The sequence below is a fragment of the Rhipicephalus microplus genome, chromosome 4 (genome assembly GCF_043290135.1).
Source record: "Rhipicephalus microplus isolate Deutch F79 chromosome 4, USDA_Rmic, whole genome shotgun sequence".
In the NCBI taxonomy this organism is placed as follows: Eukaryota; Metazoa; Arthropoda; class Arachnida; order Ixodida; family Ixodidae; genus Rhipicephalus; species Rhipicephalus microplus.
This window is the reverse complement of record NC_134703.1, coordinates 38,697,952-38,714,662: the sequence shown is the minus strand read 5'-3', so window position 1 is coordinate 38,714,662 and position 16,711 is coordinate 38,697,952. Positions and strand designations below refer to the sequence as shown.

General features: G+C 42.4%; 1 protein-coding gene across 2 annotated transcripts in view; it reads right to left on the bottom strand.

Annotated features, from left to right (window-relative positions):
- LOC142761655 (uncharacterized) overlaps positions 1-16,711 on the bottom strand; it is a 244,873-nt gene that overhangs the window by 14,209 nt on the left and 213,953 nt on the right. For both annotated transcript variants that reach the window (XM_075892589.1, XM_075892590.1), the window contains exons 3-5: positions 5,022-5,119; positions 2,203-2,363; positions 519-673 (exon numbers count right to left, since the gene is read on the bottom strand). In XM_075892589.1, coding sequence (XP_075748704.1) covers positions 519-673; positions 2,203-2,363; positions 5,022-5,119 — 414 coding nt within the window. The remainder of the gene's footprint in view (positions 1-518; positions 674-2,202; positions 2,364-5,021; positions 5,120-16,711) is intronic.

The window sequence follows — 16,711 nt, the reverse complement described above, 5'->3', positions numbered from 1 at the left end:
ATTTCAGGCAAATTGTTGCCATCTCTGTCACCGTGGGGCATCTCATATTCATACGTACGCTATATGCAAATGTATGGCGGATACACTATTCAATCGTTGATGTTTCTAGAGCAGCTGTTCTAGAGTCCGGAACATTTCCTGAAAGCTTACCCCGCAAATAAAACATTTCGTTCACAACTTACGCTATTATAACGACCAACGTGTGTCGAAGCATTGATTGGTATGGTCCCACATGCGCATGTTTAGAACACCGACCGTGAATCGAATCTCAATGCTACACCTAGCCAGTGGTTTCACCTTTGAGGTTAAGCTGCAGATTGGTAACAGTTTGACGCCAAATATAAATATATTAAAAAAAACGGTGTTATGACGCTAAGTGATTAGCTTCCAGCGATAAGCGGGCTGACTAGCCCACACATTCTTGTGCCTCGTAAAATAAACGTCTAAATTAAAGACTTAAAATTCGGCCGACTTCTTGCGATTTAAGACAGGCGCAAGTAATTAGGCAGTAGTCATACCTCTGCTCTTTGGGTCCAAAAATACAAGCATTTCTAGCGGCGTTCCGGGCTGTACGTTGAGGGTAGTGTCCAGCACGCGACCATTTTGCCGGATCGCCACGTCAAGGTAGGGTACAGGTGCCCGGGCCTCGATATACTCGGTGATGTTCAGGTGCCTGCAATAGGGGGTCATTAATTAGCTCAAATCTGATACAATAGCATATAAGCAAAAACAACGTCTCAAAGCGCTGTATTCTCGCGTTTAGCAGTCAACAAAAAACATCGCAAGAACACGATCCCTGTGGCAGCCCCACGAACCGTAGTAGACACAACGAGTGCGGCATACTACAAAAAATAATGTTCGCACCAGTGACTCGCAAAGATCGCATGATCCAGCTGGTCACAAAGCGATCGGAAGCATACATAGTCGTCCCAAACGTACGCTTCGCTGGGCAAGCACCTCTCTTTTATAGCTATACAGCGTATGATACCGGCGAAGATTACACGGTCGAGTGGAAAGCCCCTAACTCGTCCTTGTCCTTGATACGTACATAGTTGTTACCAAAACCAACTATTCCCGCTGTCTACGAATTAACAGCTTTATTTAGTCACTTTAAAAGCGCATCTTCATTCCAGTGTGATGAGTCAGCTGCGATTATATCGCAGCATAGACAGGGCGTTTTCGTTTATCGTTTCATAAAGTCACCCCTTGGGCATTCAACGAGACGCCCGTTGCTCTTTTTTTTTAATCGCAATTCTACTGAACATGTCTTTCGAGCACTAGCAAGGTGTGTGCTGATCAAGAGCGAATCTCTTATAGCTTGAATGAAAACGTAGGGTGTCGACAGGATACCCTCCGCGCCACTGCTGCTCACGCGCGCCCACCGACAGGGACAGTATGCGTAGCCGCCGCGCCGATTATGCCCGCCGCGTGAGCCGACTACGAGCGAAGAAAGGCCTCCGTTTCTACGAGGGGTGTCCCGGCCAGCCAGGCACGTTAGTACTGGCGCTGGAGTTCAGGCCTTCTAGCATGATCTGTGACAGGCTGTTCTTCAACTCTCTTTTGCCCACACCTAGGAAAGACCATCGGCGAAGAAGGCCGCGTTAATGCCCTTATGGATTATTAGATTAGATTTGTGGGGTTTAACGTCCCCAAACCACCATATGATTATGAGAGACGCCGTAGTGGGAGGCTCCGGAAATTTTGACCCCCTGGGGTTCTTTAACGTGCACCCAAATCTGAGTACACGGAATGCCCTTATGGTCAACTGGCTTCACTTATTCTTAAGCTTTACACATCTAGCGTAAACTCTAGTTGTTGTTTTTTTTTTTTTTGTTGTTCTCGGTGACAAGCCTGCCATCCTTGCCGATGGCAACATTGGTCAGTTTGAGTAACCGAAAGTGGAGAAGTGGACAGATTGGTGCAAAGCTGCATGTTGGCTTGTTGAATAGCGCTAAAAAGGCGGGGACAAGAATTCTAAGTGACACGAATAAATGTGTGTTTCAAGCCAGCGCATTCCACGAGCAACTTCTTTAAGTCCTCTTTTTTTTTCGCGCTATGCAATATGTAACCATTTTGACGCTGGTCGCGGTCGGTCGCGCGACCTGTGTGACCAGCCGGTGTTAACGTATCTTAGGGCCACTGAATAGGAGCAAAGAATGCTCTAGAGTCTATGCTGACTAAGTCGACTCGATCACCACTTACTCGGGCTCGATGAGGTCGAATGGAAGCGATTCTCGACGAGAGCGTCCGCGAGACGTGATGCTTTGGTTGAAACCCCCTGGAAGAACGCACTCGGCGAGAATGACTTGCGTCTCCTCACCGGGCGTCTCCACCATTATTCGGTGGTAGTAGATCCATTGGCCCTGCATAAACAAGTGCAGTCAGCATGATTTGGTGGCATTATCACCGCAAAGTTTTATATGAAAAGGTGGAACTAAAATTATTCAGTCCGATGTGCGCGGAAACGCTTTTACACCTCCGTGAAAAGTGCAATTTCACGAAATGGATTTGTATCTCTTTATGTCTCTCTCCTACCTGATATCTGCCACAGAAATGTGCAAGCCTCCCTACTCAACACGCGTCCACTAAAGATAACGAAGAGGAGGTGCATTGCATATGGAGTAATATCAAAAATAACGAAAGAGAAATAGGGGCACGCCGTTGGCTGCACCGTTTGAAACGTCATCCTCTCCGTTTTAAATAAGGGAGTGAAAGACTACCAAACTATTGCCATTAACCTACTGATGGACACCTGGGACGCAGGTTTGAGCTTCACTGGCTAACCATCTGAACGGAGTGCTGAGGCACTGAATTTTGTTTTGAGTTAGCTGTTCTTCAAACAGCAATCCGTGTACTACTGTAATGCGTATATTTGTGCATATGGCATAGAATATCGATCTACGTGAATGCATTGCTTCAAGGGTCCCGCTTTTTGAAAATAAAATGCGCTGTTGAGCGGATAGAAAACGAAAACATACTGCCTACACATGAGCAACATTACCGGAAAACACTCATGGTGAGTAATTTAGCCTACCTGCGTTGTGCGCAATTCCCACTTGAGTAAAATAACACCCCAACCGAAAACCGCACTGCGCGTCCATATGGTTTCAGGTTGCTGCGTTTTCCCGTGCTCCAAGTGCGAGTAGTTCGCAAATATAAATCCCATTGTGGATTTAAATGTCTCACTGTTGGTTTCCCTGTGGACGCCACCCTTGTTGTGATCTCACAGCAGCTTTTGCTGTAAAACCGAAAACACACAGGACGTAGTAACATCTGTAACTCTCCATGGGAATATATTGTTACTTCTACGGCTTCGTTTACCAGTTAACTTCTGCACAGAGATCGGGCAACCCATTGCGCAAGCACTTCCTCCGAAATTAACCTAATTACTTACGTAACAGCTTCAACTCCCACAATATATCTGCACGTACAAAACATTCAGCTACCGCTCCTCATGGCTCTTTGCGATGCCCTTCGCGCTGTCACGGCTTTCGCAAAGAGTGTACGTAACTAGCGTGACAATGAAACCGGGCCCATTGATCAGGGAATCTGCGCCTACAAGGAGGAGCAGTGTCTCGTGTCGCGCTGGCGAGACCAGTCGAGTCCACTTGCGAAGCAGACAGGAAGGGCCACTATAATTAAAACATCAACAAAGCAGAACCACTTCTGTCGTCTCCGTTTTGTACTATATGTCGCTGAGTTCTTCACGCGACACCTTGCAGGTGATTTGGCAACGGTGGTGGTGCTCCATACTTTATTTTTTTCTTTCTTTTTCTTCTTCAACATTATCATTTCACAGTTGTCATATTCATTTTTTTTTCTTTATTTCGGCAGCCGGTACTTCAGTGCAGCAGGCAGGGCATTGTTTGTTGTTGTTTTTTTTTATTACTTAAAATTCGCCCACACAAACCTTCCTGACGTCTCAGTTTCAACGTGGGCCGGCAGAGCTCCACGAAAAGGATTTTTCGCGTGGGCGGCGTACTATCCAAGATAAGGGCGAAAGCGCGTCACCCTTTAAGAACGTTTTTACAAATGAGATTTCGACCGGTGTTTACAAAAGAGAGACCCTCCGTTGCAACACGCACGGTCAACATTTATTCATGTACGTGTGCCTGTGTTGCCTCCCGTAAACAGTCTTCTGTGCAATAATGCCTGACAAACTCAAACAAGGCAGCGCCATATATTAGAAGTGTGTCCTCGCAGCTCGTCGTCTATCAGGCTCAATACAAAAAGTGCTGCGTCGTGAGATTGTCAACAACGCTGTAAGTTGGAGCTTAGCTTGAGGGTACAGCTCGATAAAAGAGTGCGCCAAGACTGTGAGCGATAGTTTGAGTAAGCATCGATAAGAATATGCCATATACGAATTCTAGTTTAATCAGCAGGTTTCGCCCCTCGAGTTTTGCTATTTAATGATTAGGTAGAGCTACGCTTCTTACAAATATAAATAAAATCTGTCGATAAACTTCAATTGCTTTGTCAGAGGCGAAAATAAAAAACCTCCCCAATTTCACACTCGTTTATGCATAACATAAGAAGGCATACTTCATGCATACTTATGCACAACATAAGAAGGCATACTTCAACAATGCTCGACTGGCAATGAAACTTGCCTATTTTCCTTGTTAATTTAGTTGGAAATACCATTTTATCTTTTTGTACTTTTTAACGCATAACCGCTACCCCTTCTGCATTTTTTTTCATTATTATTGAGCTTCACTCGCTGAGCTTCTTCATTTCAATCGTCATATTATTTCTGAATTTTTATTGTTTCTGAAGAATAACAAGGAGTAGTAGCAGTGGTAGTAGTAGTAGTAAAAGCCGTAGTAGAAGTAGTAGTAGTAGTAGTAGTACTAGTAGTAGTAGTAGTAGTAGTAGTAGCAGTACAAGAACAACTACAAGAAGAAAAAGTATCTACAGAGGCGAGAAAAGTTGGCGTTTTTAAGGAACAACTGCCTGTTCACACTTTTAAATTTCTATCTTAAGGATTCAGCCATGCCAATTTGGCAGGTGAAGTTGCTTACCGTCAGCTTGTTGTGCATTCTTGTTGTTCCGCAAGCGTAGATGTTGTCCAAGGGCAGGACGAACGTTGCCTTTCCTGGCGACACTCGTGGCTGACAATCTGCGGTGTAGGTGTAAGAACAGTTACGCCAATCGGCGAGCAAAGGCGTGTCTGCAAAGGCGTGCCTGAATAGCGTACAAAAAAATGCAATCCTCGATTTTTCCTCATTGTTGTGTTGCAAGGTGGGGCAGAGCTCGCATGCTACAGTTCGACAAACTAACTCAGCCCTTTTTTCCTATTCAGCGCATCTCACGAGGTGTCGCCACTCGAGCTGACTAAAAACTTTGTCTTTGGAACGAATCGCCGCTTCTCCTCACGCTATCCTTGGCCAGGGCACAAAAAGAAAAAAAAAATATTTTGCGCCTCCGTAGTGCGAGAACATCATTTTCAAGTGTGTTTAATAAAATCACATCAAAAGTTAAGAGCTGCAAATGCGCAATATTCACAAAACCCCCGATGAAAAAAGCTAATCTCAACACCATAGTGTTTATTGATAAGACTTGCAATTCATAGTGATTTTATATATCATTATCAGGATCATGTAAAGAATTAGCTGTTTTCTTTTGTAACTCAAGATACCTCACACGTTTTTACAGCGAAAGCTGTTATGAGATCACAACTCGGGTCACGTGCCACTGTAGTTGTCCGCCGCCGCCGCCGGCATCCATAACCACATCGCGCGAACTTAGAAAAAAAAGTTGCACCAATGACACAGTGGGGCTCGAACCCGGAACCTCTGGGTACCAGTCCAGTATTCTACCTCTGATCCACGCTGTTTTTTTTTCCTTATTGAAAAAGAGCATGCCATCAGAATACGGTGTGCTCAGGCGGTCTCCCTCCCAAGTGCTGACCTTGGGCTGGCACCCAGCGGACTGAGCCACACCAGTGCTTGGGGCTTGTTGGCAAACTCGCCTCAGGTAGGCTTGATGTCGGGAAAGCAATCGCGTTAATGAGACTTATAAAGTGTTATAAAACGGCGAAAGAACAACCTGTCATTGCACAGTGCGAATAGCGTAACCAGTGGGTAGTCCAATGCTCCAGCCGATTACAAAAGCTTGTTCTTGTTCAGATATTAACTGTGGCGCATACCCACTTCAGGCATAATTCCTCATCGTCGTCGGCAACAGCATGAACGATTCGCAGGAATTTCTTTGCAGGTGTTCATCGGATACCACACTTCTCAAGTGACGAAAAATAGCTTAGCGAATGCCGGCATTGTACCAAAACATTTTACTAATAATGCCGTAATGAGTATCAAGCAAGTGTGCTTGCAGTAGTTACCCAATGAGTGTTCAGAGAAAGCTCTGACAGGCCGCTCTTCTAGCTTTCGCTGTGACTGTGCTGCGCCTTACGCGCCGGCCTGGCGTTTTTATCTGCGCAACCTCATCCACATCAAAGTCACAACGCATTGACTGCATTCGTTGCCTGCACAGACAATGACAAGCTATTTCAAATGACTGAGCTTATAATAATATTATCTGGCGTTTAACGTCCCAAAACCACCACATGATTATAAGAGACACCATAGTGGAGGGCACCGAAAATTTTGACCACCTGGGGCTCTTTAAGGTGCATCCAAATCTGACAACACGGGCCTAACGCATTTTCGCCTGCATCAAAAATGCAGCAGCCGCAGCCGGGATTTGATCCTGCGACCTGCGCGGCAGAGCCGAGTGTCTTGGTCACTGGATCACCACGGCGGCGCCACCGATGGAGTTTTACAATAAGTAGTGTCATTTAAAATGAGCGCTGTGCACTTATTTAGCTCATCTATCTCGCTTTCTAATTATTAAGTGAGATTTCCGAATTATTGAAACTCAGTATGGATCCACTATCAGACACCTACATACATACTAAAATGTGTGCACAAGATTTCTCGCTTCTTATTGTACCATTTGAATGTCAACTGAATATATCAGCACCAATACCACTAGTCTATATTCCCTGCAGTGGCGGTGGTATTATTACGTTCGCTAAATGTATCAACGTCCACGTGCCAATTTCTGCGCGCGCATTAATACATCGGGCAAGGTTAAGCATTCATTTTCGGCTCTGCCCAACCAGTGACGCCCATGTTACTTCGAAGTGTTAATCCACGCCAATCAATCAACCCTTCAAACAACCACGCTAAGCAGATCTGAGGGACAGTTTCATTGCACCTAATCCTACTTCCAAATTCACATACGAAGCGCCTTCCATAGCATTAAAAACACAATCAAACAAATCCAGATGGGGGCAGCAGTTTCTAAGCTCCTGCGCGAGTATATCCAAAGGATGCGCGTGTTTTAAATCCAGCATCTCGATAGTCCTGTTCCATTAACTTTATCTTAATCCCTAGCCGAGTTATGCACCGGAATAGGCTCAAGCTACAGAAACGTGAAGTAAGGTCAGGTTCTCGCTTCCATAGCAGCGGCACGTGGCACCTCCTCTTTCAATGTCAGGTTTGCTCATCACGAAATTATTGAAGCAACGCGAGAGAGAGCACAGGCGAATGCTGGTTCAATTCACGAGGAGGGGGAGGTTCGGCATCAATCACCCGTCTAATGCCATGCCTCGTATAGTCTGCGTTCGTACGTAATGTCCTCCGAGAGGAGCGTGAAAAACGAGCTGTCCTCGGGGACCACTCATCGCACGAAAATTGTTTGCTTGCGGTCGGTCGACTAGAGTGTTATACTTCGTTCACCGTTTCTTCTTGTGCGCCGACCGGAACCCCCCAATCCCTCACGGCGGACGAGGCGCACGACGCTCGAAACACTCGAGCACGCTCGGTCACGGAGTCGGGAAGCTGCCGCGGCGGGTCGCCTGGCGAAAGCTGATACGTAGTCGTCGTCCTCGAAGCAAGTGATGGGAATCCTGTCAAATATTGATCACGGCTCCATAGTCGGCGCGAGAGGCCTCTGAAAAAGTCTCAAGGAAATCCTCTCGACGTGCATCCTGTGAGCGCCGCGAGCTGAAGTGCGTGTTCGATGAAGGGGAAGGGAAGCGCATTACGCTGGACATGTCTCTGTAGCCTTAGTAACTAAACGCAACTGTGTTCGAAAGTATTTCTCAGCTAAATGAAACGAGCCAAGCCTCGAATTCATGTCTCAAAACAGTCGCCAGCACCTAGTCACCGGAGACGGCAACAGTGTCATGTCGCAACTTGAAATGGATCTATGTAACTACAGATTAAGAGTCAATGTGGAGGTCGTGATTGGAGAATGCTGAACTGAATGAACGGTAAATTTAGGTCACTGCAAGCTAAGTTATTGGAACAAAGCAGACGCAATGACATTATTGTAAAGCATGCTATGAATACATGTTCTAACGCAAAAGATGAGAGGAACTTAAAGAGGGTGGATGTAGAGAAGTCATCATGGCTGCTCCGCGGTATAATGCAAACATATGTAAACACATTCATTCATTCATTCATTCATTTGCTCTCAGGAGTAAGGAATATTTATTTATTTATTTATTTATTTATTTATTTATTTATTTATTTATTTTACCCTCAGGGTACACAGTACATTTCAGAGGGGAAGGGCATGCACAACAATGAAAAAAACAAGGAATACAAAGCAAATGGCTAAAAAATGTTGTCATTAATTGGAGTAAAAATATTATTACTCCTAACTCACATCATAATAAAGCAAATGATAACACTAATTTTATTTTTATTACATTGTGAAGGCACAAAGCATTACAAATAAACTGTTACACAAACATACAGGGGATAATTAGGTAATCATTGTTTTAAGGACATTCTTAAATTGAATGGGTTCATTGATTCTTGTTATCGATGCAGGAAGGGAATTCCATTCATTACAAGTTCTTGGAAGGTATGATTGGGCATATGTTACTGTGTTGCAATGGGGGACTGTGACTTTTTGTTGGTGATTACGGCGAAAAGAAATGAAGGGAGCAGCTTGGATTAAACGGGAACGGAGTTTCGGATTATGATAGAATATTTTATGAAACAGGCAAATGCGAGTGCGCTTTCGGCGGGTAACTAGTGGGATGAGGTTGAGAGATGCCTTCATTTGAGTGACACTAGCTGAACGATGGTAGTTAGCCAAAATGAAACGAGCTGCACGATTTTGAACGGATTCCAACATGTGTGATAATGTTACCTGACCGAAGTCCCAAACAGATGAAGCGTATTCCATTTGATGACGGACATATGTGGTATATAGTAATAACTTTAGTGACGATGGAGCAAGAAAGAAGTTTCTTCGAAGGTAACCCAGTGTTTTATTAGCATTGTACGCTATATGTTCTGTATGTAATTTCCAGGACAAAGTGTTAGTTATGTGGACGCCGAGGTACCGGTAAGATGTTACAGTTTCAAGGGGGTGACTGTGAAGAAAGTAAGTTGGACAAGTTGTACTCGACCGAGAAATCCTCATAGATTTGCATTTTTGAATGTTTAGTTCTATTTTCCAAATATGACACCAATGAAGTATGTTATTGAGATCAGCCTGCAGAGAATGAATATCATTGTCATTAGATATTTAACGGTAAATCACACAGTCGTCAGCGAACAAACAAATTTTGGAAGTAATAGCAGAAGGGTAGTCATTTATATAGATTAGGAATAGCAGGGGGCCAAGTACTGATCCTTTAGGAACCCCAGAATCAACCGGTGCAGTGGAAGAATTAACATCGTTAGTGCTGACAAACTGAACACGAGAAGAAAGAAATGCACGAATCCAGTTAAAAATTGCAGGGTCAATTTTTAGAACTCTTAGTTTATATAGGAGCAGGGAATGGTTAACTTTATCAAACGCTTTAGCAAAGTCAAGAAATATACAGTCAGTTAAAGAAGCACAGTCCAAAGATAAATGCAAATAATTAGTAAAAGAAATTAGTTGAGTATCACAAGAAAAAATCTTTCGAAAGCCATGCTGAGTTGAAGAGAAGAAGCTATTATCCTCTAGAAAATTAACAAAATGAGAAAATATTATATGTCTCATTATTTTGCATGGTACAGATATGAGAGATATAGGACGATAGTTAGATGGACTATGTTTATCCCCGCCTTTATGTACTGGAATAATCGCAGCAGTTCTCCAGTCTTCAGGTAGTACACCATCATGATACGATTGTGATAATATGCATTTAAGGGTGATGGAACTGTATTCTTTGGTATTCTTTAAAAATTTACTAATAATTCTATCAATACCCTGAGAAGACGTTAGTTTCAGGTTGTCAATAATCGTGACGATGCCATGCGAGTCAAACGTGATGGTATCCATCGCAAAATGATTGCATGACTGAAGCTCAGGACGTTGGGTATAATTAGATGAAGAAAACGACCTAATGAATGTATCGTTTAGCACAGTAGAAAAAAGATGGTCAGGAACAGGATCGCCGGTGGGTGTAACCAATGATATTTTACTTGTGCTAAGTGGTTTCATTATACTGCAAAAACGTTTAGGGTTAGTCTTCAGGATATTCGGCAGGGTTACATTGAAGAACGAGGATTTAGTATCCTTTAGCACTCGCGAATATGCTAAAGAGGCTGTCTTGTACTTTGTACAGTTGGCCGGTTTAAGTGAATACTTAGCGATTCTAAAAAGTCTTTTTTTCTTGTTAGAAAGTCGGTTTAAGTATCTGTTATACCATGGAGCTTGGTCATTCGAGTACACCCGGCGAAGAGGGATACGGAGATGAATTAGTTCAGACACTTTATTACGGAACAAACACCAATTAGTTTCTACTGAGCACCCAAGATAACCTGGTAAGAAAATGTCTAAAAAGGAGCACAGTTCATTATTAATGGCTAGATAGTTACCCTTGTTGTAGTCTCTGATGTACTGGACTGTTTTACTGATGGTGCATACGAGAAATCGAATGTGAAATGCAAAATATTATGGTCGCTCAGGCCAGGCATGTGCAATATGGGTGACGTGACAGTCTCTGATGACGTTAGTACTAGGTCTATAAAGTAAAAAGAAGTTTCAGTGACACGTGTGGGTAATATGTGGATAGAAAGAGAAAAGCCACAGCCTCTGAATACCGTTGTTCCAAACGGTTTTCGTTTATCTGAAAGACTTGAATAACTGACAAGATGCACCATAAGTACCTGCAAGATTTTTTTCTTGCTCTTATACATATTATGCCACCTGCCACTAGAAGGGCTGGTTGTACTGGTTATCTTAAACGGTAGTGAGAATTGAGTCACATATATATATATATATATATATATATATATATATATATATATATATATATATATATATATATATATATATATATATGGGAAAGAAGTGTGTACCTAAGGGCTCGTTGTTCCGTGTTTTAACACAATATTAATGAGATCTAACAGACAGTAATGCCAAGGAATGTACAGGGGAAGTTATTAGAACCAATGGAATGTAAATAAGAAGAAAAAAAAGTGGATGAAAAAATAAGCAGCCGTGAGCTCACGGCTGGTTATTTTTTCATCCACTTTTCTTTCTCCTTATTTACATTTCATTGGTTCTAATACTTCCCCTGCACATTCCTTGGCATTACTGTCTGTTAGATCACACATATTATATATATATATATATATATATATATATATATATATATATATATATATATATATATATATATATATATATATATATATATATATAAGGAGAGAGAGAGAGAGAGCATCGAACGCGTTATTCGAGGGTCGAGTTATCTTTTCACCCACTTTTCGTTCTTCCTCGTTACATTACGATTCGGTCTAATTTTTCCCCTATACTTTCCTTGGCTTTATTGTCTGTTAGATCTGATTAAGATTGTGTGAAACACAGAAAACGAGCCCTCATATACACTTCTTTTCTTATATATATATATATATATATATACATATATATATATATATATATATATATATATATATATATATATATATATATATGTATATGTATATATATATATATATATATCGCTCTAGAAGTCCATAAGTCTATGTTTGTTGTCGATGTGCAGTGTGTTGGGCCAGGTTGATCTTTTGAGTTTTTTTTTAGTTAACACTTAGCTACATATATTGCGTTCATTGACACTCACATTGCTTTATTCTTTGCAAACCACTTCATGTTATCTCTCAAATAAGGCAGAAGTGCCGGGAAAGATCGAAGCTTGAAGAGATAAAAAGCTTCTGAGCACGGAGTTCAGCTAGGCACATGCGACACTCCGTGTTCAAGAACGTTTCACCACGTCCAAAAACACACAACACCAATATCAGATTATGTGTACTAACACGATAGCAACTTCCTCCTGCCTCGCTTTCTTCCCCTTGCTAAAAAAGTCATTAAAAACTCGTAAGCATAAGCTCTCTGTTATAAACATGTATCCCTTAATTCGGAAAAAAATTTCCTCACTATAAGTGGATATGAAGGTATAGTGAACAATGGCATGCTTATTTAAACTATGTTACAAGGAGTATTTATTCAGCATTACCTGGTTAGCATAGGAAAGGCTAGCGCTTCTCCGAGCACACAGGTTTTGTTTTGCTTTGCTCTGTACTGTTAACTATAGGGAAAAGTAGCTTATATCCGCAAGGAGGATTGGCGACGCCATAGATTATAAAACACAGATGTTTAGGCCAACTGGGTTGCTCGAGACTGGATCTCACATTGATGTCGTTGCTATCTTTCTTTATTGGATGGCATTTCCATACTCGTGACATTCTCCGGTCAGCTAAATGCACTCCTAATATTTGCATTACACACTTGCAGCGTAAGCAAACTTGTCTTCGCCAAAGCGTTTTGCAAACAAAAAAAACAATCTCGCTGCATAATGGGCTTTACTTTGCCATTCAAGGAACACCGTTTAGTTTAACGCGCTACCTTTAAAATACCAGGTAGAAGCATTTAATCAATCCTTAAAGAAAAAGCAGTGACACGGAAAGAGTTCGCGTTCAGGATGAAACTTTTTATACTTGATTGCATACAACGAATAATTTGAGTCGACACGATTAAAAACAGAAGCATATCTCCAAGTTAGATACTGCTAAAAAATCAATGGTAGGACTCTAATTAAGCACCTAATGAACTTAATCTTCGTTTCTCATTCAAAAAGAGAATAAAGCGGTTGGTTTTATTTTGTGTTTCAATGACTGAGGCTTTTAATTATTGTAAGACACAGCACTGTCTCATTTATCTACATTATCTTTTTTCCTCTCAAGCCAGCTTAAACACGTTACCTGAAAGACCGTAACAGTGAACCCTTTCCAATTAAGTCAATCTGAGAACAGAGATGGCCTGCTACAGTTTCAAAAGTATACACAGTGAGGAGGCACCATGAACACTGCCGCATCCATTCTAGATCAAAGGCAGCAATGTTCAATCTTTCGAACATTGACGCGGTTTGCCATCGGCCTTATTTTTTTCATGCTAGTGCCTCAAGATCAGTGATTCAATAAACATGGATAAAGACTGTGAGCTGTATCATCCTGCAGTACCAGGCACGCCCGATTTTTTCAAGCCCGTTTCCTCCTACGTGAAACGATGCAGCTTTACAACTAGACAGCCCGACACACCGTCCAATTGTACGTATAAAAGGAAGTAGGTTGTTCAAAGACACCGATCTGATCCAAAAAGACGAATCAGTGGCAGGTTAGCAAAGGTACGAGTGTATCACCCGCTGCATGCATTATGTATTAAGAGGCAAATCAATGCAACGAACTGGAATTCACACAATAAATTGGATCAAACATAAGCGCTTGACTTGAATTCTTGTGTGATTGACGTTTTGAATTAATCCACTTCTTCACTAATGCATCCAGAGCTGACCACCCAAGCAGTCATTTCTAGCCTTGCAAAACAATTTTTTTAGCAATTTGTACAATATAGCGCTATACCCGCAGCAGTCTTTCCATGCTACACTAATTTCTCATTGCTATTCTGCCTCTTTGAAATCATTGTACACTGTTATGTTTTCTATTCTTTTTGTTCACTTCTTCGTACCGCTAAACTTTCTGTTCCATCCTTCCTGTAAGGCCGGCGCACATATTGCGCCTCCCAGTAGCAGTTACTAGGTGCTGCTTAGTTCCTTTTTCTCCCATTTAGTATATATATATATATATTGTGAAACGTAATGACATTGCTACTACAAACAACATAGTTCAGCTGCTTTATTCACAATAAGCCACCTACTCAAAGGTAAAAAGTAATTGTGTGATAGCGCCTGGCGAAGGCGCGCTTAGCAGAGGCTTTCATGCTAACCGTACATGCGACAAGCTTTCCTCTTTTTTTTATACTTTAATGGGTGGAAGACAAGTACATGGAAGTTATATTCAGCCTCTAAAACTCAATCGTTCGCGTCCCAACGTAACTGCAATGATACTGCTTCTATATAGGAACCCATATCGCAATACGGTTAAGTGATTATGCTGTTCTTAGACTTAAGGCTAAGTCGCATTCGGTTCCGTTCTCGGTTATTCTTCCAGTTACAAGCATGACTGTTTTAGTGCGGTAACAACAATGCACGAATGTGTGTATGATATCTTAACTCCAGATAATAGAGGTATACTCTTGTGTACTTCGACATCACGGCTATTAAAACCTCACTTGCTAAATTAGGTGATCGGACTCACACGGAAGCTGAAATTTTACAATCTGAACAGGAAGGCGTCACATAGTTCGATATCCGACGACACCGTGCGAAAGAACTGAGTGAAATGTAATGTAACGTATTAGACCTATAAAAATTCACGCATATTACTTGTTTGTCAATGTAATGAAAATGAAGTTGCAGTTGCATTCAGATGTATTCTTTCGGCATCAGTGGATCCCTTCTATTTCTGAGACACATTAGAAATAGGTTTAGAATGTTGTAGGTAGGCGGCAGACCTAGCCTTGCACAATTTGCAGGTTTACCCTTTTCTGATCATATTGAACTAATGTTTTTTTTTTTTATAGGTAAGCGTGGCCATGCTGCCAGAAAAACACACAATACGCTAATAAGCGTTATCCGTATGCGGTATTTACGTTCGTTAATTTGCGTACCCATGCTAATGAATACGTTCGAAACAGTGTGACTTACATCAAGGAAGGCAGAAAAGTCTTTCGCGTTTGTTTTGCAAATGTAAACGAAAAAGTCATTTCAGAACGACGCATAGCCTAGCTATATTACCGCCAGAATTAACAATATGTAGAAGTACAAGATGTAAGAGATACATATTGTATGTACCCAGAACTCCTTTGTTTACCGACTAATATTATCTTGCTAGGACGCTCATTTGTTCACTTCATTATCTCTTTCCCCAAAGCTTTTTTTGTTCCGTCTATGCTAACGCTTTCCTAATGCAGAGCACAAAAAGGCATTGTCCCGCCGAGTTTATGACGACGTAAGTGTTTCTCTGAACCTGTCCGAGCAAAGGGTAAACTATAGATGTCTCGTATGCAGTGCGTTCTTCACACCGAACAGAAAACTTCGAAATCATTTCTTACATGCAAGCAACGCATCACCACAGCTTACCTAAACCTCTCAGCCCAAGTACAGAATTTTTTGTAAAGCTGGCTTTTTTGCAGTAATACCCTATTTGAGGCAGTGAGAGCTTTACAGGGGTAAGGAGGGAGAGGCAGAGAAGTCTTATTTTCAGACTTTGTTGAGTCCGAGCCCTCTTAATACGAAGTGAGTAATGCCACCATGGTGAATGCGGGGTTATAGTGCTGCTCGGCTGTTTGTTCGTAAAATTTGTGTTACGCACCAAGGCTGCCACCCGCGCGCTCACTCACCGGGCATAGACTCATACGCAGTCCAGCTCCGGAAACCGATTTCAATCCAGCTGTCACCTTTAGAGATATTACATCTCTCTTTATCAATCCTCTCATAGTCTCTACCACCACCACCCCCCCCCCCCCTGTCCTGTAAAGACATCGGCAGGGCGGAGGAGCGCCGGCTTCTGCGTCTCTTTACCAATACTGTACTGTGTCCGGCAGTACTGGAGTACTTCAATTCGGCCTTTTCGGGTGCGTGCCCGCACTGTGCGGACGAGTCTTGGGACACCTATCACAAGGTGTGGGCATTCCCCTTAAATCCAACCTACCCACCCCATTCTTCCCTACATTCCAGAGGACTAGGAAGATGTCCCGCTCGGCTTCTCTAGTACATGCATTGGTGGCTAGAGCCCGGGCCAGCCCGGCAGCTACGGGATACGGACTATAGAATCCCCTCCCACTATTTGTGGAGGGCAGGCCCTTCAGACTCATCTCTTCCCATACCTCTCACTGTAAGTATATTAATTATTATTTTCTACCCCCCCCCCCCGCCCAGTTTTTTTAGGGGCGAAACTCCTTACAACGGCACTTGTTCGTCCCTCGCAGCCGTTGTAGTATGTAACAAGTATAACATTTTGACCTCCAAGATGGTGCCGGTGAGAAATTTCTTCTGTGCGTTGTTGAACAATAAAAAATAGGGCTCAATGTACATGCCAATAGCTGCTAATGGGGAATGAGAGACAGTAGCATTTGGCTTTTAGTTAATTCGCACGCTGCAATCCCCATTAGCAGCCATTGGCATGTAAATTGAGCACTATCTGACAAGAATGGGTTGCTACATTATACTCGCTGGGTGTAACCTCGTTAGTTCTAGAAAGGTTTAGCGAGCGTTGAGCCGCAGTGCCATGAATACAATGAACTAGTATATACCATGAATGAACTCGAGGTGGCTAAAGGTGGGGAGTAGACCCGA